The sequence below is a fragment of the Aspergillus tubingensis genome, assembly GCF_013340325.1.
Source record: "Aspergillus tubingensis WU-2223L DNA, scaffold_7, whole genome shotgun sequence".
Lineage (NCBI taxonomy): Eukaryota > Fungi > Ascomycota > Eurotiomycetes > Eurotiales > Aspergillaceae > Aspergillus > Aspergillus tubingensis.
This window is the reverse complement of record NW_023336281.1, coordinates 542701-565354: the sequence shown is the minus strand read 5'-3', so window position 1 is coordinate 565354 and position 22654 is coordinate 542701. Positions and strand designations below refer to the sequence as shown.

At 51.4% G+C, this 22654-nt stretch overlaps 9 protein-coding genes across 9 annotated transcripts; 4 read left to right on the top strand and 5 right to left on the bottom strand.

Annotated features, from left to right (window-relative positions):
* Positions 1-112: 112 nt before the first annotated feature.
* AtWU_05156 (UbiA family prenyltransferase) lies at positions 113-1060 on the bottom strand (the record flags this gene model as incomplete). Its single annotated transcript, XM_035500266.1, has 1 exon — positions 113-1060. One exon carries the CDS (start codon positions 1058-1060, stop codon positions 113-115), a length of 948 nt encoding a protein of 315 aa, XP_035356159.1.
* A 1942-nt stretch (positions 1061-3002) lies between these two features.
* On the bottom strand, positions 3003-4409 carry AtWU_05155 (HET domain-containing protein; the record flags this gene model as incomplete). The annotated part of the gene is made up of 1 exon (XM_035500265.1): positions 3003-4409. The coding sequence occupies one exon, from the start codon at positions 4407-4409 to the stop codon at positions 3003-3005; it is 1407 nt and encodes a 468-aa protein (XP_035356158.1).
* A 1131-nt stretch (positions 4410-5540) lies between these two features.
* On the top strand, positions 5541-6717 carry AtWU_05154 (EBP2 family rRNA-processing protein; the record flags this gene model as incomplete). Its single annotated transcript, XM_035500264.1, has 2 exons — positions 5541-6330; positions 6404-6717. The coding sequence occupies 2 exons, from the start codon at positions 5541-5543 to the stop codon at positions 6715-6717; spliced, it is 1104 nt and encodes a 367-aa protein (XP_035356157.1).
* A 395-nt stretch (positions 6718-7112) lies between these two features.
* AtWU_05153 (uncharacterized protein) lies at positions 7113-9063 on the bottom strand (the record flags this gene model as incomplete). The annotated part of the gene is made up of 4 exons (XM_035500263.1): positions 7113-8240; positions 8294-8452; positions 8523-8791; positions 8859-9063. The coding sequence occupies 4 exons, from the start codon at positions 9061-9063 to the stop codon at positions 7113-7115; spliced, it is 1761 nt and encodes a 586-aa protein (XP_035356156.1).
* A 721-nt stretch (positions 9064-9784) lies between these two features.
* Positions 9785-11061, top strand: AtWU_05152 (pseudouridine synthase PUS4; the record flags this gene model as incomplete). Its single annotated transcript, XM_035500262.1, has 2 exons — positions 9785-9818; positions 9887-11061. The coding sequence occupies 2 exons, from the start codon at positions 9785-9787 to the stop codon at positions 11059-11061; spliced, it is 1209 nt and encodes a 402-aa protein (XP_035356155.1).
* A 504-nt stretch (positions 11062-11565) lies between these two features.
* Positions 11566-15174, bottom strand: AtWU_05151 (putative GPI-anchored cell surface glycoprotein; the record flags this gene model as incomplete). The annotated part of the gene is made up of 4 exons (XM_035500261.1): positions 11566-11609; positions 11661-14720; positions 14787-14974; positions 15101-15174. 4 exons carry the CDS (start codon positions 15172-15174, stop codon positions 11566-11568), a joined length of 3366 nt encoding a protein of 1121 aa, XP_035356154.1.
* A 1828-nt stretch (positions 15175-17002) lies between these two features.
* On the top strand, positions 17003-17676 carry AtWU_05150 (2-oxo-4-hydroxy-4-carboxy-5-ureidoimidazoline decarboxylase; the record flags this gene model as incomplete). Its single annotated transcript, XM_035500260.1, has 3 exons — positions 17003-17406; positions 17463-17562; positions 17617-17676. The coding sequence occupies 3 exons, from the start codon at positions 17003-17005 to the stop codon at positions 17674-17676; spliced, it is 564 nt and encodes a 187-aa protein (XP_035356153.1).
* Positions 17677-18326: 650 nt separating this feature from the next.
* On the top strand, positions 18327-20170 carry AtWU_05149 (extracellular metalloproteinase; the record flags this gene model as incomplete). The annotated part of the gene is made up of 4 exons (XM_035500259.1): positions 18327-18668; positions 18732-19102; positions 19144-19694; positions 19752-20170. The coding sequence occupies 4 exons, from the start codon at positions 18327-18329 to the stop codon at positions 20168-20170; spliced, it is 1683 nt and encodes a 560-aa protein (XP_035356152.1).
* A 482-nt stretch (positions 20171-20652) lies between these two features.
* Positions 20653-22207, bottom strand: AtWU_05148 (putative MFS monocarboxylate transporter; the record flags this gene model as incomplete). The annotated part of the gene is made up of 5 exons (XM_035500258.1): positions 20653-20806; positions 20885-20982; positions 21046-21828; positions 21892-22108; positions 22158-22207. The coding sequence occupies 5 exons, from the start codon at positions 22205-22207 to the stop codon at positions 20653-20655; spliced, it is 1302 nt and encodes a 433-aa protein (XP_035356151.1).
* Positions 22208-22654: the final 447 nt, after the last annotated feature.

The following is a 22654-nucleotide window of genomic DNA, read 5'->3' as shown; positions in this document are numbered from 1 at the left end:
CATCATCCAATGACTGCTAATGAATAAATAATTTGCGAATATCTATAACAAGCATTCAAGCCCAATTACCCTCAACCCTCCCTCCCTCAATCTATTTTACATAATAAATCCCCTACACCAAACCCCTCCACTCCAACCCCCCCACCCAAGGCAACCCATACAACACCATCAACCACACACTCCACAACCTCCACGCCGCCGCATCCCCTTCCACCGTCAACACCCTCCCCACAACCAACCCCCCTACACCCCCAATAACCACATACCACACCCACCCCTCCAACCCCCAAAACCACATACAGATAACACTCCACCCGACAACAAGCCCCGCAATAGACCACCTGGACCACCACTCCCCGAACGCCAGCGGAATCGTCTGTCTCCCGCGGGTGCGATCCCCCGCCACATCCTTCAGATCCTGAATCTGCATCGTGGTGAGGATAACGCCGCTGATCACGGTGGTCCAGAGATATCCCTTCTCGGAGGGTTGTATCTCCCCCTCGTCCCCAGTACAGGCAATCTTCAACGAAGCAATATTATACAACCCATAAGCAACAGCGATAATCCCATCACGGATGAGTTCATCACCCCCCTTCAGGTCGTTATACATCCAGGTGAGGATCAAAATCGGGCAGGTTTCTTGCCATATGCCTAGCGTGTAGGTGATGCCTAGGCCGATGGGGATGGTAGCCAGAAGGGGACGGCGGGTTTGGTCGGCTGTTATGCGGTTTGTTGGGAGGGGGCGCCAGGGTTTGTTGAGGTGGTCTTCCTGGATGGATTCCGGGAGGCGTTGGTTGGCGAGGTCGAAGATGAAGACTAGGGCCCAGTTGAAGAGGATGATTAGAGGCAGGCGGGGGAGGAGGGTGGATAGGTCGGGGGTGGTATGGGAGGTGGTTAGGGCTGGGCCGGAGAGGGCGCCTAGGAAGCCGAAGGCGGAGTTGGGGAGGACGAAGGTTGGGAAGTTGCTTTCGGTGAAGTGCCAAATTTGGGTGGGGAGGTGGTGGATGTGGTGGAGGTGGAGGGGGGTGTTTGTGTTTGTATTTGTGTTTGTGTGTTTCATTGTGATGGTGATTGTTTAGTGTCGTGGTGAGGTGGATGATGGTGTAGTTTGGACTTGGGTGGATGGCTATCGGCATTGTGATGAACTTAGGGCTATATATGTCTGGCAATGGGAAGTAGCTTGTGTGTATTACATCCTTAGATAAGTAATGGATGTGTTGGGACTGTTGGGTTAACTGAAATCTCTACAAGGCATCCATCATCTATACCTGCTAAAGGTAGTAATACTACACGGTTGGCTCCGAGCTCGGAATCACCGAAGTATACATGCCATTTACCAAATGGGACAAAACCCGCACGATGCAGCCCTATGCAGTATCCTATTGATAGACCCTTCCGTCACCATCCTGCACTTTCATCGTTGAATTCAACACTCTACCCTCTCTGGCTCATGGTTCCAGTGTCACAACATGTCAAATCTTCTCCCCTTGCAGAGCATAGTATCCTCGGCCTTTCCGTCCGCCTACCACAAAAGGCTATGGCATGTGTAGAAGGCAATAGAGTTTGAACGAGATTTGGTGTCCTGCATAAGAGGCGGAGACTCCGTCTCACAAAAACGGTGATAGTAGTGTCCCTTGCAGTCAGGGGTTTAGAGTTCTGACAATCCGTCCTCTATCTATAGGATGACCCGGAAAGAATCAGGTGCATTAAGAGTCAATTTATTCAGCCCTATGCAGGGCCAGGTTTGTCCTCATTGCCGCCGCCAGTAAGGTATAGCAGACTTTTTGCCCTAGTGTAACTACATCCTGTCGGTTATGACCTCTTCGAGATGATCGTGGTACAATTACTACTTTGAGTTTGATGCACTGGGTGAGTCTGTTCCCAACATGTTCTTCTGGGATGCTTCATCATAACGATCTAGGCTTTTAGTTGATCTGTAGGGTCAACCGGCATACTCGATGTCGTTGACTGCATCTGGAAGACGCCTCTAGCAAGGGAAAAAGAACCTCACGTCTAGTGGCAACGTTCTTGTGGTTGTGGGAGGGGATGAAGCAGCATGATAGCTAATGGACTGATTGGAGTAATGTGTAGTCTCATTAGACATTTGCCTTGCGCAGAAAGAATCACTAAGAAACAAAGGTATTGAATTTCAAGAAGATAGTGGTATGACGTTTTTCAATCTATCTAGACACCAACTCAACTCCCCCATCAACTAGCCCTCTCCTCATCCCTCTCAAGTCCTAGCATCATGCCTAACACTAATTCCATTCCTCCCTTATCCATCAAATCTTCCAAAGTAAGCACAGATTACCCCGGAGGTGATTGCAAGAAAATGTAGAGTTATTACTATATTGGATAGTAGACATTGTCATGTGGTAATCAGTTTGCATATCCTAATAAGCTATATACGCGTATAGTCCTATCGAATCAATGATAGGCGTGGCCTATTCTTGATTCAAGACTAGCATACAATGCTTATTATGGTAGTCTCATGGCAGTATCTCTATATTATAATTCTTGAAAAAAGCAAACTTGCAGTCTCTATTGTGTACACGCCAACATAGGGGTGTAGACCATGCAACAGTGAGGCGTGTCCCTGCCTAGCCTGTTTACAATAATTTATCGAAGACAAAACTGTGTAGGAGGTGTCTTCTCCATCTCGGAACAAAGAGGATCCGGATCAGTTTCCCCTCGATTTGATATTCCCTCGACGTAAGCCCGCCCTATGACCTTGAAACAATGAACCTTTTCACCATCCACAAGCAGCTCGTCTGGGATAGGACGAAGAACAAACACTTGAGCAATTCCACAGGGGATGACAAGACAGTCACCCTCTTCAAGCCCACAATCCGTAAGACCTATACTGCTGCCAGTTGAGGTGGCTATGGTGAAATATCGCTGTCCTATAAGTTTGCGAAAAGAGAAGCAAAGCCCTGGAATAGAACCTCTCATTGCCTCCCAAAACTCATCATCCTCATAGATAGATTCATAGATAGATATTTTCATGATTTCGAAGAACGTATCAAGCATAAAAAATCGGAGCAATCAGTGTAGTAATAAGTAGCTTTTAAGATATCATCGGGCCTTGTGGCGTTCTCCGCAAGCACCTGTACCTGCCCTACACAGTTCAAGGCAGGTGAGTCGAACAACTTTGGAGGAGAGGCAACTCCTATTTTCTGACACCAGAGCTTGAGAGTCTGCATATCATCTGTGATTATAGGCGCAAGATCTTGAATTGGCTTCCAGGGAGCGTTATTCAAATATAATGATTTGGAGAAGCTTTGTTGCATCTTTGCTCGATGCTCCGGATCCGTCGTGGTGAAGTCCACAACCCATGAAGGGAGTGAGTCGTCCTGGTTAAAAGAGTTGAAAGAAAAATCAAAGCCATTGAATATACTCATATTGGCTTCGTGTCCCAAGACAAAGGACGTTGTTTCATGACTGACCTGACTGATGGTCTTTCGATAGTCAGGAGGGTATGTTTCCCTAGCCGAGGGAGAAAGCCCATATAACGCATATACATTGTCCAGTCGATTACTGCAAAGCCGGTCAACCGTAAGCAATAGCAAGTCTCCAAGTCCAGATGGACACGGGGTACCTGGGTTGAGGCGCAGAATATCCCGAGGGATCTTATTCAAGAGGCTGTCGAGGTCTTGTTGCATTGCACGGAGGAGGAGAATGTTCTTGTAAAGATTTTCCGTCTCGTATGTATTTGCTACCGATGATGTATCCCCTAACATTGAAGCAATAAAAATCCTGGCAACGAAGATCTCCTGGTATAATTGCTTGAAGATATTCCCTATGGTAAAAGTCGTCTTTTCATGCATGCATACAACGGCATTTCTTGAGAGATGCCACTCTTGGAATGTCCATAGCCGATGCCAATACTGCGCGGCACATAGTGCCTTAGCAGCTACACAGAGCACCAGTATAGACTCCAAAGGACCAAGGCCGGTGCTTGCGATGTAAAGCCCATCTTCGTTGGCATGGTACCACTCGATGAGCTCCAGTGCTTCCGGCTGCAGATCTCCCAGCCAAGCAACCACCGACCTGGCAGTTGAATAGATTTGATACATCAAAACAACCTGCGAGTTCCGCTCCGAGATATCATTCTGATTGATGCAGACATAATCAACCCATACCGTGCGTTCTGTATTAGGCTGGCGAAGTCCCCGCAAGAAAGCATGCAGATTCGGTGTTACACCGACTATACAGTCATCAACCGAGATGTCAACGGTCACAGAGGTGTCGCCCCATACGTAGGACAGGGCCTCAAAGTCGCAGGCATCGTTGAGAGATACGGTATGGAGCGATGCTCGAATGGGATTCTCGTCATTCTCATCGGGAAAGATAGTCAAAAGACGGATCTGTTTGGCACTGGGGTCTAACTTGTTGTATGATAACGGCATCTTGGGAAGTAACAGGCTCGAGATGGGGTAGCAGTCGTGCTAGTGTATAATAGTCTCAGATATTCCCGGTAGCTTGGGTAGTCATTAGGTATTCTTACGAGCTGCGTTCGGGTCAATAAGTGCGGAGTGCGCCAAATTTGATGGTGCGGCGCTAATGCTGCACCCTCGACACACTAACCATTCATTGGAGAACATTACCTCCAAGAGTAGCTGTCTCTGGTATTTGTGACGCAGCCTTTGTTGAAGTTGTTTGAGTATTCCTAGTGTCTGCAGATTCGAGGATAGGATATCTGAATGGGAATACTACCACCACGCCAGCATCAAGAAAGGAAGGAGGTACCATAATCGTTCAAAAGCCGATAAGAAGTAGGTTAGGACACATATCTCTCCGTCGCCTGGCTGGGCTGGTCTAACATTTCAGCTTATTGCTGATCAAATTAGACAAGCGACGATGGACTATATTTTGTCCCATATGACTAGCAGGAAGTTCATGGACATGCCATGCTTGATGCCTGTGGACTCCCTGGCTGTTCAAGGGAACCGAGTAGTGACACCTCTCCCGTTATCAAAAATTCAAGGGTCAGGACTGATGCCGGGGGTTTATGAATGTTCATTATATCCTATTGCGTGCGCTGTCATAGTAGTTCGGAATAGTAAGTACTAGTAATGGCCAGTCTGCAGAAGAGGTGGTTACCCTAGCCATCATGTATATATATACTAGTAGTAGTTGGGTAACATGTTTCTTCTCTCATGGATGATGAAAGTTGACATGCTCCTAAACTGCCAATCCCCATCTTAATCACATTTTACATATTTCCCTAATTACAATACCAATCACAGTCAACTCAAGTCCCAATCATGAACTGTGCAATCATCAATCATAACCAACTCCTCTTCTCCATAACAATCCACCCATCCCCCTTATCACCTCACCACACCTTATCGATAAGCCGATAACGGAACAACCTTCCTCCCCCAACCCCACAACACTAAACCCAATCCATTCTTAGCGCTACCAAATCTCCCCAAAAAAATATTCCCATTGATTTGCAGCAAGCAAAGTTCCAGCCGGCAGCTTTCATACCAACAACACCCCAATCCCACCCACACCACATATCATACAATTTCACCATGCCTAAGCGCAGCAAGCTCCTTCAGGCTCTGGACGAGCACCGCGGTCGCGACTACGAGGCCGAGAAGCAGAAGAAGCTTGTCAAGGCGGCGAAGAAGAAGAATGCTACTACCAAGGGTGATGATGTGAAGGAATCGGTTGTTGAAGAGAAGAAGGAGAAGAAGGAAGAGGAGAAGGAGGAAGTTTCGGGAGAGTCCGAAGAGGAAGAAACCCCCGACGCCGAAGAACCCTCCGAAGATGAGGAAGAAGAAGAAGAAGAAGAAGACGAAGAAGAAGAAGAATCCGACATCCCCCTCAGCGACCTGGAGGACGACGAGCGCGAAGACGTCGTCACGCACCAGCGCCTCACAATCAACAACAGTGCCGCCATCACCAGCAGTCTGAAACGCATTTCCTTCCTCACTCCCGCGACGCCTTTCTCCGAGCACAACAGTCTTGTCTCCCAGGAACCCATTGAAGTGCCCGACGCCAACGACGACCTGAACCGCGAACTGGCATTCTACAAGGTATGCCAAGCGGCGGCGATGACGGCGCGGAGCACGCTTAAGAAAGAAGGCGTGCCGTTTACGCGACCGGGCGATTACTTTGCCGAGATGGTGAAGACGGATGAGCACATGGGCAAGATCAAGAAGAAGTTGTATGATGAGGCGGCGGCGAAGAAGGCTGCTGCGGAGGCGAGAAAGCAGCGCGATTTGAAGAAGTTTGGTAAACAGGTGCAGGTTGCGAAGTTGCAGCAGAGGGCGAAGGAGAAGAGGGAGACGTTGGAGAAGATTAATGCGTTGAAGAAGAGTATGTTCTTACTATTCCATTTTCATTTTCCTTTTGGGGTTGGTTGGTTTAAGTGGCTAACTGTTTTGTGCAGAGCGCAAGGCTGAGACTGGCGGTCCTACGGATGATTCGTCCAACATGTTCGATGTCGCTATTGATGATGCGGCTCAGGCTGGTGGTGGTCGCAAGCGCGGTCGTGATGCTGAGGGTGGTCCGTCGATGAAGCGTCAGAAGAAGAATGAGAAGTTCGGTTTCGGTGGTAAGAAGCGCTTTGCGAAGAGTGGTGATGCTGTCTCGAGTGGTGATATGCGTGACTTCTCGGTCAAGAAGATGAAGGGTGGTCCTAAGGGCGGTGGTGCGAAGAGGCCTGGCAAGAGCAGGAGGGCTGCTGCTAAGGGCCGTTCTTGATTCCATTCGCTGTACATTTCTTTACGGTTTGTTTTATTGTTAGCTTGTCGGATACCGGTCGGGTTATAAAAGCAGTGTTTCCATAGACAGTTTGATTTGTATATTGATAATCATGGAATGGTGACTGTCTATCTAGCTGAACCTGAGTAGGGGACTTCATTATGCTGGTATCTCTGGTATCACATCATATCTCAAGAAGCAGAATCCCACCCGCCATGTATCATGCCACTCAACGCCGCTAACCTGACTCCGTAAGTGCTGCGAGCTACACTACTGAGAAATGTGAGTATGTCATTGAATATAGAAGCAATAAGCAACATACCTTGTAGACTGCACACGCACATCATCTGTGCACAGAAATTGTATCTAAATTGTTGCATCGCATTGATGCCTGATTATGTCTTCACTCCATTAGTGAAGGCGCCATCCACCGGATGCTCGGTATCAAATGCGCCCAACTCTCTGATGCGACTGAGGAGATTATCAACAGGAAGTCCAATGTTGAGTCTCTGTTCAGCAAAGACAAGATCGATCTTCGCTTTAGTGTCATCCGCATGAGCCAAAGCATGATCCTGGATCAGCTCCTTGCCACGTTTGGAATTGCTCTTGTGGATAACCTTTTCGCAGCCTCGAACCTGACACGTCCAAGTATCGGACATCATATCATCCTCATGGGTGGCTTCCAAATCTGATGCATCCGCATTTGTCTCACGGTCCGCTCCGGAAACAGACGTGTTCCGGCTCTGAAGCGTCTCTTGCAATGGTGTCTTTTGGATGGGGGTTGCATCGTACAGAAGCGACCGCGTCCTGCGCTTCGCGCGGGTCGACAACGGGTCGCGAACGAGATCATGTCCGCGGACTTTGCTCGGAGTCTCAAACTCGTTCATTGCATCGTCGTCGTTGTCCGAGTCGTCATCTTGGTCATCCACTGCACTTCGTGTTCGTTTGCCGGTCTGCTTCGTGGCAACAGAGCTCTTCGGTCGCAAAACCGACTTGTGGACCCTACGTCTTCGCAGTCGGGGATGGTCTTCATGCTCACTCTCTTCGGACGATTCATCGTCCTCGGTCGGGCGAGGCCGCAGCGGCGTGAGCGTAATTTGCTGAACTCTGTTTTTCTTGGCCGCGGCTTTGAGCTCGCGGTAGATGACCTTGCGAGACCAGTCAAAATTGTATGTTTTCGCCTCGTCCATCATCTCTATAATAGCTTCGGCCCGTGCACCGACAAGGTCGTGCGCGTAGTCGGTACTGTCGATTGCGAAGCGCTCCACGAGGGTGTTGATTAGAAGTTCGAACGTCAATTGACGCTTAGCCAGGTATCCTGCTTCTTTGAGGTCGAGAATGACCTTGTAAATAGCATCTGCCTGGTCTTTCGATAGTCCAGATGTATCCGGTTGTGCTTCCGCCTCATCCTGGTCCTCTTTCTCGTCCTCTTCCTTGTCTTCCTCTTGTTCATCTTCCTCTTCCTCCTCCGACTCTACCTCCTTCGCCCCTTCGTACTGCGCTTTAATCTGCTCGTAATCATCCTACACAATTAGCACATTCCCACCTCTCCCCTAAGAAAAAACAGACGACATACCGGAAACTTCTCGCACAGATGCTCGAAAATGCACGTAGTGGTCCACTGCACATCCTCCTCACCCTTCAACATCCTCGACAGCAGAAAGTCATGATGTTTATAAAACACCTCTGCAGAGTCATCCGCATCCTCGCAGATCCCATGCGTATGGCTCACATACTACCCCAACCCAACCACATCATTAGCAACCAACATCCACCAAAGCACAGAAGAAAGAAACAGGACATACCTCCTCACACAAATACTCTACACTCGGATTCCAATTCCTTCTCTTCCTCCTCCTCTTGGACTGATGACGATCCGCCAGGAAATACAACAAATCAATCGCCTCCACCACATCATTAAAGATGGCCTTGTATCCCTTCGCCGGAGATATCGAGAACCAGCCCGCCTTCCCAGCCACCCAGAACCCGACTTCCCCGTCATTATGTTGTCCGTAGGCGAAGTGGGTGACGTTTTCGAGGACGATGCGTTTCGTCAAGTATTCTGGGTCGAGCACTAGCCAGTAATCAGTTAGCACCTCACCCTCTCCGTAGCTACATAGACAGAAAACGAGGGGATTTACCTAATTTCTCCTGCTCCTCCTCCACCTCATCCAAACACCCCGTCACCTGGACCGGATTCTCCGGCGAGGCAGTCAACAGATTCGCATAGCGGGATTTGCCCGGAACCAGGACTCGAACTTCCGACAGGCTGAACTCTTCCCAGTCGTTTTCGTCGGTGAGGGAGGGGTCTCTGGCGGCCAGGACACTATCTTCGCGGGAGGTCATGGTGGGGACTGCATGTTGCTTTCGATGCTCGGGAGGGGGGCTTTGTTAAGTGATTTCTCTCGGTTTGGAGAGGGGTTAGATAGATTTAAGAAAGGCAATGGATGAGGTAGTGGGTAGGTAGTAAAGTGACGGGAAAATTGAATGAAAGAGTGAGTGAGGAGTGGTAACTGAAGTGAGGGATAGTAGTAGTAGAGGGACGGAGGGGTGAAGCTGACTGACTGACTGACTGCAGTCACAGCGATGATGCTGCTTGTTGCGCTGCCAGCCGGAGGACAGTCCGGTAAATACCAGACAATTACACCACTGATTATGCAGGGAACTGGTGCGGAGGTGGGCAAGCTTACCGGGTAATTACTGCATTTGGAGTGGTAAATTACTACTTACCAGCGGGATTTCTTTCATGCCTAGACTGGACTAGACTCGGTCCCGTAATGGGAAACTTGCATTGCGGGTAAGTCTGTAACTTTGCGGAGCTGAAAATATATTTTGGTCGAACTTCACTGCAAACTACTTACTACTTACTACTTTTGGTGTAGTATTCGTTGCACCTCTATTTTCTTCGGTTTTATTGGGCTATATTTATATATATTTGTGTACGATCGCATCACTGAGCTGTGCTAGTCGATCAATCAATTGTGCTATCCATTAACCTCACTCACCTTCCGACCCTCATCGCTCGCCGATGAGCTTCCGTCAAGCCCTCAGACCCTTCCGTCGCACCATGTCCGGTGAAAAGATCTACGAAGGCGTATTCGGTAAGCCATATCCCAATTACTATTACTCCCTCTATGCTAGCTGTGAACTAACAATGGGTAATGAACAGCCGTCCACAAACCCCAAGGCGTCTCCTCCGCCGACGTCGTCCGCACCCTCCAAACGCACTTCAACCCCTCCAAGCTCTTCGCCCCCTGGCTAGCCGACGAGCGCGCCCGTCGCGCCCGCGAAAGCAACTTCCAGCGCAAGCGTCGTCGCACGCAACGTCTCGACGTCAAGATCGGCCATGGAGGCACCCTCGACCCCCTGGCGACCGGCGTTCTCGTCGCGGGCGTCGGCAAGGGCACGAAACATCTGAACGAGTTTTTGGGATGCACGAAGCAATACGAGACCGTTGTGCTGTTCGGCGCCGAGACAGATACCTATGATCGACTGGGAAAGGTGGTGCGCAAGGCGCCCTACGAGCATGTGACGAGGGAGATGGTCGAGAAGGCATTGGAGCAGTTCCGCGGGAAGATCATGCAACGGCCGCCGATCTTCTCGGCGCTCAGGGTCAATGGAAAGAAGCTTTATGAGTATGCGCGCGAAGGTAAGGAGCCGCCGATTGAGATCCAGAAGAGGCCGGTCGAGGTCACGGATTTGAGGATCCTGGAGTGGTATGAGCCTGGATCGCATGAGTTTAAGTGGCCTGAGGTTGAGGCTGAGGGCGAGGAGAAGGCTGTTGCGGAGAAGTTGTTGGCGAAGGAGGATCAGTTGCCCGTTGTGGAAAGGGAGGGTGAGGGTGAAGGAGAGGCCTCTGCGAAGAGAAAGTCCCCGCCTGCGGAGGATGCTAAGGAGGAGAAGGTTGAGGGTGATGATGCTGAGTCTGCTCCCTCGGCTAAGAAGCAGAAGGTTGCTGAGGGTGAGGCTGCGCCTGTTGAGCCGGCCGAGCAGGAGTCTTCGGAGGCTACCAAGGAGGAAGCTAAGGAGGAAGCCTCCGAGTCCAAGCCCCAGTCGCAGCCCCAGCCGGCTGCGGTGAAGATCACCATGACGGTGTCGTCTGGTTTCTATGTGCGCTCGTTGGCGCACGATCTGGGCAAGGCGGTCGGAAGCTGCGGTCTGATGAGCTCGCTCATCCGGTCCCGTCAGGCCCAGTTCGAGCTTCACCCGGACAAGGTGCTCGAGTACAAGGACCTCGAGGCCGGCGAGGAGGTCTGGGGTCCCAAGGTTCAACAGTTCCTTGAGGACTGGGAGGAGAAGCGACTGGCTCGGCCGTCGTCTCCGCGTTCCCCGAAACAGAATTAGTCTGTAGCTACTAGGTCGGCGTTGGGAGATGTAATAAATGTTCGCATGTATTCTTGGATGTTGAAGGATGAGTAAATGTTTGCCAACATGTCGGGAACAGTCTTCCGACTTTGCTCAAGCAGGAGCTAGCCAGTCAACCAACAGTCTAAGGCTACAATCCAAGACGTAACGGGACCGCACTGCTGACAGTAGAACAATCTAAATGTCTGGACAACCACGCCACGCTATTAAAGAACCAACCGCCAATGCTGCTAATGTCGACACGAATAATCCAAGACCCACATCCTACAGAGCAAGCCGACAGAACATCCTGTCTCACCAACAAGTCCAACAAAAGGGGATAGAAGAGTAGAATGTGATGGATACAAAACAGTGGGTAGAAGGAAACCGTTTTGAGGGGTATACCGCTGAAAACACCGGATGAGGAAGGAAAGGAGGAAGGAATGCGCAATATATGCAGGTCAAGGAGAAGGAAAGGCACAAGCTCTATGCAGGAGATCAAGGCTAATGAGAGACGGTCTGGTAGGTGTTGTGAGCGTCGAGCAGCGCTGCATTGTGTTAGTTACCATCCGTTGAACGTATTAAGGCGGGCGACTTACTCTGAAGCACAAAGGTTTGCCCCTGTCTCGACTCGCAGGCGCACTGAAGAGTGTTGCCGTCCAGGAAATCCAGCAGGATGCTGTTGGGCAGCTCCTGGCGGTCTTCGTCCGGCAGGCAAGGAGCGCGGAACTCGGACATATGATACCGCTTGACCAGGTTGCGGTTGGTCGAGTCCAGATTGCCAGGCGTCAGGATCAGATATCCCTGGTCATCAATTCGGACAAACCGACGCTTCCACAGGAGAGTGTCAGGAAACTGCACATTGACCTCGCCAATATCAATCGCCGGAGCCACCTCCGTCGCCCTCGAGACTGGCCTCTCGGGTTCCTCAAGCTTGATGGGGACCACATGGTCATCTCCCTTGATAGGATTCAGCACACCAACAACGCTCTTACGCGAAGTGATAGAGGACATGCGGCGCAGGAGTCGCGTCGCACGGGATTCTTTCTTCTCATCAGGGGAGGAGGGCGCATCACCAGACGACTTGGCGGGTGATGCTACCTCTTCTTCTTTGATGGATGTAGGAGTAGAGATTCGGCTCTCCGGACGCTGCATGGAGACGGAGGATTGCTGGTCGGATCCAGCAGAGGACGGGGGCAAGGTATCATCTTCCGACGGAGTGATGGTAGGTTCTGTTTGCAGACTCAACACAGGGAGCTGTGTAGTTTCCTGTTCGACAGTAATCTGGCTGGGTTGTAGATTGAGGGCGGCCGGCTCGGATGGGTCGGCGTTCGGGTTGATTTCAGCAGCGGTGGGATCGCGAACAATGCGAGCAGTCACAGAGACCGAGCTAGGAGAGCGCGAGAGGCCAGGACCAGCGAGGCCAGGGCCCGCCTGTGAGCTAGGTCGTCTCACACTTGCTGAGCGCGAGAAGGATTCAGGGGCGTATGAGAGGGGTCGGGGCATCGAAGGTCCCGAGTAGCCTTTGCGAAGAGTCTCGAAGGAGGCAGCGGAGGGAGCGGCGAGGGTTTGGCCGTTCGTCGAAGGGGCGTCGCGACTGCTGGAGAACTTCTCCAATGCCTTGATGCGGCTGGAGATGCCCGACGACACATTGATCTTCCTTGCCACCAGGACCGGCCCGTTCTGGGAACCAGAATCGGCACCCGTCGTCGAGACGGAGCGGCCCATGGCTACGGTCGACATATTGGGGGACTGGTGTCCAATGGCACTGGGGTTTGAAACGGCACGCGAATTCCTCCACGCATCAGGCGAGACGTTGCCGTTGCTGCTGTTGGAGTAGCCTGGCGAGAGGGGTGACACGCCCACGGAGATGGGCTTGGCCTCCTCAACCGTGGCACTGGTCAATTCTTCCATGAAGGAGTCGTCTGAAAGAAGGTTCTCGTCATCCGAGTAGTCGGGAGTTGGGACTTGAATAGGTTCGAGGTAGGGTTTGCGTTTCTCCTTTCGAGACGTGCTGTGCTGTCGCTCCACATTCGAGGATTCAGGGGTCAAGTCATGCTGCGGCTCCGTCGGAGGGGGAGCGGCGATCGACAAGGACTTGGGGGTGAAGGTGGCCGCTGGAAGATGGTGGGGGGAATCGGGCCGAGCAGGCGACTCGAATAGATCGGACTCAGTCACGTCTGGCGTGCTGGGTTGGTGATGGTGATGAGGGAGGACCTCTTGTTCGCCAGGAACAACAGGATGGGGGACTGGTTTTGGTGGCGAGGGGCCAACAATCTCTTCGTCCGGAGCCTTTCCAGAATTGTTCTCGAGTGGAGCGGCGATGGCGCTAGGCAGCCTAGTCGGGGAGCTGGGGCCACCCGAGACGCCTCCGGAATTGGATGCGTCCAAGTCCCTGTCGCCCTCCTGCGTTTCAGATCCCGAACGAGTGGGTGTTGTCGCCTGAAACTCATTACTGCTGTCGCTCAAGTGTGCCGGTTGGCTAAGGGAGAGGTGGTCGCCCGAGGGCTCAGGGGATTTAGGAGTAGTACGACCGTCTTCTTCTTCAGCCCCCTGAAGACGGAGCGTGGGCTGCAGGCTTGGCTGAGTTTCGGAAAGGGGCTCCTTGTTCGGCCCTGCCAAGTGGGCCATTCGGTCATCGCCCCCGTCGTGCTTCATTTTACTTGGTATATGACCGATGTTCTCCTTATTTTCGGTCATATCCAGCCCGGACGTCTCTCCCTTATCTGTCGCGGAACTGTTCTTCCCTTCCTTTGCTTTTTTCTCCATTTGCGTTTTCCGCATTTGAAGCGCCTTCATCAACCGCTCTTTCTCGTTGGACGTGGTGGAGGAAGACAGCGCGCTCAGTGACTTGGCACCGGGCGATATTTTGGGCCGCGAGATGGGCATGGAAAAGGGAGGCACCAGTAACGGAGGCACCGCCGGCACTTTGCTGGCGACGGGGGTCCCGTTGCCTCCAGAAGATCGAGGTCGCGAAGGACTGGGATTGGACTTGCGCAGGGACGATGATCGAACGCCCGCAGGCAAAGATGCCACCGGCCGTCGCTCCGCGCTCCGAGAGAGGTTGCCTGCAGTGCGAGGGCGTCCGCTGCCATCTACTGAAGGGCGGGGGCCCAGCTTCACCTTAGCTTTGTATCCGGCACGCTCCAGGTCACGTACGGACGGCCTGGCGGATTGCGAAGATTGGCGGGGCTCCGACGGAGCATAGGATGCGTCTTCTCGAAAGCTCTTATAGGAAGGAGCCCGCTCCGATGTGGCCACGGAAGACGACCGCTCTCGAATGGAGGCGTTTTCGGAACTTTTCGGGGTCGATTCGTTCCCGACTGGTGATTGCTGGATACTCGACACCACGGATGGAGGAACCACTGTGGCTTCGGACAGCTGACTGAACGATCTCTGGCGCGGCATTCCATCGGCCGCGGACTGCGCCTGGGTCTCGTCCTTGCCTACGGTAGTCTCTTCGGCATCTTCCGCGATCTCTTTCAATCGGCGACGGCGGAGGGAGCTGGAAGAGGAAGTGATCGAACCGGAAGCCGTATGCAGTAAGCATGCGGAGGACAATGCGCTTTCTGTAAGTTCCGATGGCTGCGTCACCGAGAATACCGTATCATGCGGGGAGAACTTGTCTAGAATCGATTGGAATTGGACGGTCGTTCGGGCTGCAGGGAGATGACGAGGTCAGTGGATGCAAGATTGTCAGGACGGGACCATATATCTGGACGAACCCTGAACGAGACGGGACATGCCCTCTGGCAGATAGCTGAGGACCACTTTCCGTCGCCGATATTGTAGGAAGCCGTAGAGCGGAGACTTCTCCTCGTAGCTGTCGATCGCGTTGCGCACGTCGGGCACCCCGCCGGTGCCGCGATCAAGGAGATCAACTTCATCCCTTGATACATACCGGAGGAGAAACCTAGAAGAGACCCAAGCCATGCGCATTAGCGACAGTTGATGCGATTGGGTTGCAATGGCCACCCTTGCAACGGAGGACCCGAAGGTGCTGCAGGGTATAGCCGAGACACACGGACTAAGTACTTACCATCCACCGGCCTCGGTGAGCGCGGTCTGGTAGGCATCGATGACGGTGGGATTATCTAGCCCATTGAGCGACATGACGGGAACTGCATTGGAGGCAGATGCCCAGGACCGTCACAGATCACGATTCAAGTGATGATGATGATGATGGACGATTGGGGGGAGGAGGGGAAGAGAAGAAAGAGGAGGGGCGAGAGGAGAAAAAAGAGGGGAAAGGGAGGGTCTAGCGGAAAGGTTCAGGATGTAAGGAAGCAAAGCAAAGCATAAGCAGTGCGCCGGTCCTCGATGTGTGATGGCAGCGAGAGCGAGACACACACACACACCAGCGGTGGAGCGAGATCAAGACGGGCGGGACACACTAAACGGGGGGATGGATTGAGAATCAGATACAATGTATAACTAATTCCTTTTTTGTGAACAAGAATGCTGATCCATCCGCAAAGACGGCCGAGGGGACCGAGTTGGTTGGTGACTTTGTGCCCACGAACCTCTCAGGAGTTCAGCCCGGTCTTGAGACCGTTCAGGGGCAGAAATGGGGGGAGAGAAAGATGGTGAGTGATGGTTGGTTGGTTGGTTAATAATAATGGGTGTGGAAAAAGTGGATTGGCCCGGGTGCCTTTCTCTCTCTCCACTTTCAAGTCACAAGTCGAAATAACTTGAATAAGTTCATTCATTCACTGAGGGAGAGAATGGGAAAGAAGGAAGAAGAAAAAAAGAAAGGAAGTCAAGTAGATTAATCCCTATATTAATGTGTCTGTCTGTCTCTGGTCTCCCACTCTCATTAATCAGGCCATTGACAAGTGGACTACTACTAGTACTTGATGAAGTTATGTCCCTGAAGGCAACACCAGATGGGGATCCAATAATGACGCCGCAGAAGGAAGTCCGACCGTGGGACTATTGGTTGAACCAATTTCCAATTGACTGAACTCTCAGGTACCGATTGACTTACTTAGTAGTGGTTAGTACTAGTTCACACCCCTTCTCCACGGTCGCGGAATACAATTATTAGAGAACGACTCATGTTGCTCGTGGTTTCAATTCCTCTCGGCATCCGACAACCGGCGTGAACGGGAGGAGGAGGAAGAACAACAAGAAGAAGCAGCAGGGATGATAATGCGGGTTTGCTTTTCATCTGCAGGTGGCTTACCTGGTCGCTGCCAGGGCCGTGCGACGGTTACTTACTTTACCGATAGGATACCAAGGTCCTACACGACGGTATGGTGTCAATAATACTTAATACGTATCGGCTAGGCTCAAAATCGGTCAGGATAGCCATGCGATCGTCCACTGCTAATTATCCAGGCCCCCAATATCTATCTCTCTATCGCTGAGAAATTCTCCTGGATGGAGTCTATCTGGTTGCCCACTTAAACTTTATCCCACCTTACATGGCCACTATCGATGGACAATCCGATTCTTGTCATCGCTTTACCCCCTCCCCAGATTTCATCCAGTATGGAAGGTCAGGGGTCTAGAACCCCTGCGGAAATTCTAAGCATGTCCGACCGTGTCGTCAGTCTGCAATGTAATTCTACCGGATGCTAAAACTCAAGCTCTAGCTCTAGCTTTACAGCTCTTGTCCGTGCACCTTCAGTCCCAGTCCAAATTTCTGTGAATAATGATCCCACGTTGCAAATGAGATCAATCTCATCCACAATTGTGATGGGGTATGGGGGTGGTTGAAACTGTCCGCATCTGGAGGTCTCCGGCCCGCTGCCTCTTCATCGCTCGGAGGCTGCCGATGCGGGGACTCATCGAAGCAGTATTCATATACCCAACTACCCCCCACTTTAACTATCACTGTTGCTTTTCTTGAAAGAAATTCGATCCAGTTACTTTCATTCGAAAACATCACCTTCAGCTCATAGTTCTTGTCAATTAATCTCCTCCCCTCCCCGCCATCATGTCCTCCGATCTCCCCGCTCCGTCGTCCATTACATCACTCCCGCAGGAGCAGCAATTCCGCGTCCTGGATACCCTGTTCGAGTCGTCGCCGGAGCTGCACACCCTCATGGCTCCCGTTCTCGCAAACCAGACATTCTCATCCTATTCCACTCTGATTGATGCGGTGGGCGGTCGCATGTCTGCCCTGTCTGCTGCCAACTCGTCGAAAGATCGCGATATCCTGGTGGGAATTTTGGGGTCGCATCCCCGCCTGGGACAGCCCAAGGGAGCCCCGACGGAGCACTTGAGCGAACTGAGCAAGAAGGAACAAGCAAACCTGAACACCGGAGCAGAGGAACAAGCAGAGAAGCTGAAGCGTATGAATGCGGAATATGAGGAGAAGTTCCCTGGCTTGCGATTTGTGTATGTTCCCAATCACCCAATGACTTGTGTTGGTCTAACACATCTCCGTGGCATAGTACTTTCGTCAACGGCCGCAACAGGGATGTCATCATGGAAGAGATGCGGGCGCGAATCGACCGGGGTGACGCCGATCAGGAAGTGGAGGAGATTATACAGGTGAGATGGCTGTCCACCCAACCACGGAGCAGTGCTGACAATGGGCTCTTTCAGGCAATGTGCGATATCGCAAAGGATCGGGCACGGAAACTGGAACAGTCTGCTAAGATATAATTTCCATCATGCAAGCATATTAAATACCAACAATAAATACCCTTCGACTTCAGCAGACCCTGATTTATTCCCTTGCCAAAGCCGCTGCTTTGCAACGTACAATTCTATCTAAGCGATTCCTCAGCGGAGCTCTCTGTCTCCTATGAGAGACAATGGCGGTAATCTGCATGGCAACTGGTGATCCGTTAGTATTAAAGTGGCTGACTAGTGCCGGCGAATTCTGGGAAGTCTGTCTCGTCTCACAGCGGGACGATCTTCCGTCCTCAGGATGTGTACTACCAGCACTTCTTTAGTATTACACAGACTGGATTTGACTATTGTTGTTGAAGGAATATATTCTTATGGGATCCTTTAACAACTGCATGCTAGCTTGAAGCTAGCTTGTGAGACAACCCGGCAGGTCAGTCATCGGTAGGCCAATGATATCGGAGGGGGAGAGGTTGTACATCGCCATTGTTGGACAGCCATGCAACGTCGGACAGTAGCTTTCCTTGAGAGGGGATTCTATGGGGAAATGGGAAGGATAGGGGTAGCTATGGCTGTACTGACTCCTCTTATAGTACCTGAGCAAAATGGCAGTATATATAAACCATGTTCTAGTCTATCTATGATCCTAAATCATCTTTCATTCCCTCCACCCATTAACAAACATGCATGGACTGCGCCTAGTCTGCAGCATAACAGCATTGTCTTTGGCCATCCTGGCATATCCCACGGCCTCAACTCCAGCACCCGTGGATTTGAACTCCCTCCGTTTGACCTCTAACACGGAATATGTTAACTCAGTCGATGTGAACGCAAACCGATCAGTGGTAGTATCCGCTGAAGAACACTATACCAATACAGCAGCTCGACTAGTTCAGAACGTTGTTTCTGGAGCAAGCTTCCGTCTTGTCGATGACCACTATGTTGGCGATAATGGTGTTGCGCATGTATACTTTCGCCAAACGGCTCATGATATTGACATTGACAACGCGGATTTTAATGTTAATGTATGTTCCCCGCTAACTCTGGTAAAGAAAAGCTCACAGTCACAGATTGGAAGAGACGGACAGCTTCTATCTTTCGGACATTCATTCTTTACAGGCGTGTTGCCGAGCAGCTACCTGGACAACCCCAACCTGTCCAGTCCCGTAGCTGCTCTTAGAGGAGCAAGGGACGCGTTACAGCTTCCACTCACTATTGACAATGTTTCTACAGAAGCTGCTAATGGACTAAACGAGTACATCTTCAGACAGGCAGCGGGAGCGGTATCTGATCCCAGAGCCAAACTAGTCTACCTCGTCAAGCCAGATGGGACCCTGGCACTCACATGGCGGGTAGAAACAGACATGTACGAGCACTGGCTACTGACCTACATTGATGCAGAAACCACCACTGTCCATGGCGTAGTCGACTACGTAGCAGACGCGACATATCAAGTCTAGTAAGTGACCCTACCAATTTAACAACGAAGCTAAGAAACAGTCCCTGGGGCACCAACGATCCAACAGAAGGACATCGCACCATCCTCACCAACCCGTGGGACCTATCCGCATCCGAATACACCTGGATCAGCGACGGACAAAACAACTACACCACAACCAGAGGCAACAACGCCATCGCGCACTGGAACCCAACCGGCGGTGGCTCCTATCTCTACAACCTACGTCCCTCCAACCCAGACTTGAACTTCCAATGGCCCTACTCCCCCAACATGTCCCCACCCCGATCATACATCAACGCCTCCATCGTCCAGCTCTTCTACACAGCAAACACCTACCACGACCTCCTCTACGCACTGGGCTTCACCGAACCCGCCGGCAACTTCCAATGGAACAACAGCGCCCGCGGCGGCCGCGACAAAGACTACGTGATCCTCAACGCACAAGACGGCTCCGGATATAGCAACGCAAACTTTGCCACTCCTCCCGACGGTATCCCCGGTCGTATGCGCATGTACATCTGGATTGAATCCACCCCGTCGCGTGACGGAAGTTTCGACGCGGGCATCGTGATCCACGAATACACTCACGGCGGTAAGCCCCGCCTCCCCTTACCAATTGACCAATTCACTCAGTCTTCTAACCTCTCAGTTTCGAACCGCCTCACCGGCGGCTCCCACAACGCCGGATGTCTCAACACCCTCGAATCGGGCGGTATGGGCGAAGGCTGGGGCGACTTTATGGCCACAGCCATCCGAATAAAACCCAACGATACGCGCAGGACGTCCTACACAATGGGCGCCTGGGCAGATAACGATATACGCGGTGTCCGCGAATATCCCTATTCTACTTCATTCGCCGAGAACCCTCTGAACTACACGAGCGTGAATACCATGAATGGTGTACACGCTATCGGAACCGTCTGGGCGACTATGCTGTACGAGGTGATGTGGAATCTCATCGATAAGTACGGGAAGAATGATGGTCCCAGACCGGTGTTCAGAGATGGAGTGCCGACAGATGGGAAGTACTTGATGATGAAGTTGGTGGTGTATGGGATGGCGCTGTAAGTGATCCACAGAATAACTTTCTATTTTTTCTTAACCTTCGGAGTGTCCGTGGTATCTTGACTAATAATTGATTGAATGAAGACAACCATGTAATCCGAACTTCGTGCAAGCGAGAGATGCGATCCTCGACGCAGATATCGTGTTGACCGGGGGAAAGAATCGATGTGAGATTTGGAGGGGGTTTGCGAAGAGAGGATTGGGACAGGGAGCGGGTTATAGTGATGGTGGGTTTAGTCGGATGCGGAGGGGGAGTACACTTCTTCCTAGGGGATGTTAGTTGTAGCGTAGCAGATGAGTGGAGATATCTGGCCTATTAGAAGAGGACTAATTAACTAGCACTAATACAGCATCGATGGATCTAAACATGAAATACATCTATATAACCGCCATCACCCTCTAGTCTACCCAGCATACCATACCACACCAACAACTGAACCACACAACATCCCATCTATCACTCAACACCCCCAGTATATAAGTATTCAAACAACAGCCCAGAATTCCAACCTCTGCTTCCCCCTCGCCACACCCAACAACAACCCACCCACCAACAAACTCACCCCGGCGTATATCGACAGCGCAAGAAACCCATACTTCTGCACCAATGCCCCGGAGATAGGTATCCCAGCCATAGCACTATCACATTCCAGACATAATCAGCAAACTACCACAATCACAACAAACACAAATCACATATGAAATAATAGATCATACCTCAAAGCCGTAGCCCCCATAACAACCCCCACCGCCAACCCCACCGTCTTCGGCGTAGCAAGCTGCAATGCACATGCTTGTTGGAGGGAGAGGATAGCCTATACACAGCCATCATTAGCCCTCATATCCATAACCAACTCAAAGATAGAGGAGAAACTCACCCCCGAAGCAAACCCATACGCCACCGCAAACACCACCAACCCCGCCACACTCGTCGCCTTCGTCCAACAGAGACAAACCACCCCGGAGAGGATCGTAAACACAATACAGACATTAAACCGTCCGTACTTGTCAGCTAGTATACCCCCGATGATCCTCCCGAACAGGGACGCGCCATTCAGCATTGAGATCGTGTAGAATGATAATGAGGAGGAAAAGCCCTTCGCGACGCCGTAGCTGGAGACGTAGAAGAAGGGCGAGAACATCCCGAAGTAGATGATGAAGAAGGAGAGGCAGGTTAGGTGGAGGGTTGGGTTTTTGAGGAGGGGTGGTGTATCTGATTCTGATTCTTTTGGGGAGGGAGAAGAAGGTTGGGGGGAGGGTTTCTCTGATTCTGGTTCTGGGTGCGCCTGTAATGGTGATAGTGATGGTGTAGGTGCAGCAGGTCTACAACAGAAACAAGTCACTGTGAGTAGCGGCAACATGATAAACCCCACGATGCGCATGGTCCATCCGAATCCGATGTTCGGCTTCTTGAGTAGTTCGTTGACGATGATTGGCCAGAGGACGCCGCCGAGGGAGGATCCCCCGATCACGATGCCGACTGCTGCGCCGCGCTTGATCTTGATGTGTTGGCCGACGAGGGCGATCATGGGACAGGTGAGTAGGGATAGGGAGATGCCGAGGAGGATGCCTTGCGCGAGGATGAATTGGTAGAGTTGTTTACAGAGAGAGGTCATCATTATGGAGAAGATGGTGCCGAGGGAGCCGATGCAGAGGAGGAGCTTGATTGTTACATTAGTTAGTTATGAGTGTATAGTGTGGATGTGTGTGGGGTGGATACGCACTCGTGGTCCGAGAGTGTCCAGGAGAGGCCCCGATACGACTGACACCCCGAAGATGAAGAAGATGTCGATTGATGCTATCCATGCAATGGTTGATTCGGGTTGGTTGGAGAGTTGGTCTTTCTTGTAGTACTCGAGGAAGAGGCCGAAGGAGTTGACGAAGCCGACGGTGCAGAACATGCCGCAGAATGAGCCGAGGAGGGTCATTATTGCGACGGGTCTGGAGTGGTTAGTGATGTGCTTGTTATTTAGGGAAATGGGTGATGTACGTGTATTCGGAGGGTGTTTTGGTGGAGGGAGCATCGTTAGGGTGAGCCATGGTTGCTAGTTAGGTTTGACGAGGTGAAGCTGAAGATAGTGTCCAGTGAGGCTCAATGTTATTTTGGGTTGATGGAACATGTTTGAAGCCAGAGCCTCCGAGCGCATATATATCATTTGTATACAGTGGCAAGGGGATACATATTGTAGTTGTAACCCCGGAGCCTCCGGGGACATGGTTCATGGTGTTGTGATAGTATGTATAAAGCTTGATGGATCGGCTCGGACTGTCCGCGGAGCTTCCGGGCGGCGGAGGTTAGCCATTAAGCTCAACAATTCCACACCACCGCAAGAAACAACCGACAACAACTCTTTCAGCATCACAAAATATTTCTCTCTACAAGATTGTAGTGCAGAAGGGAAATGACTGGTTGCTAGAACGGAGACTGACACTCACGTGATTCGGTAAATTAATCGCCTCCGGTCAAGTCATCAACTCGGCATCTCA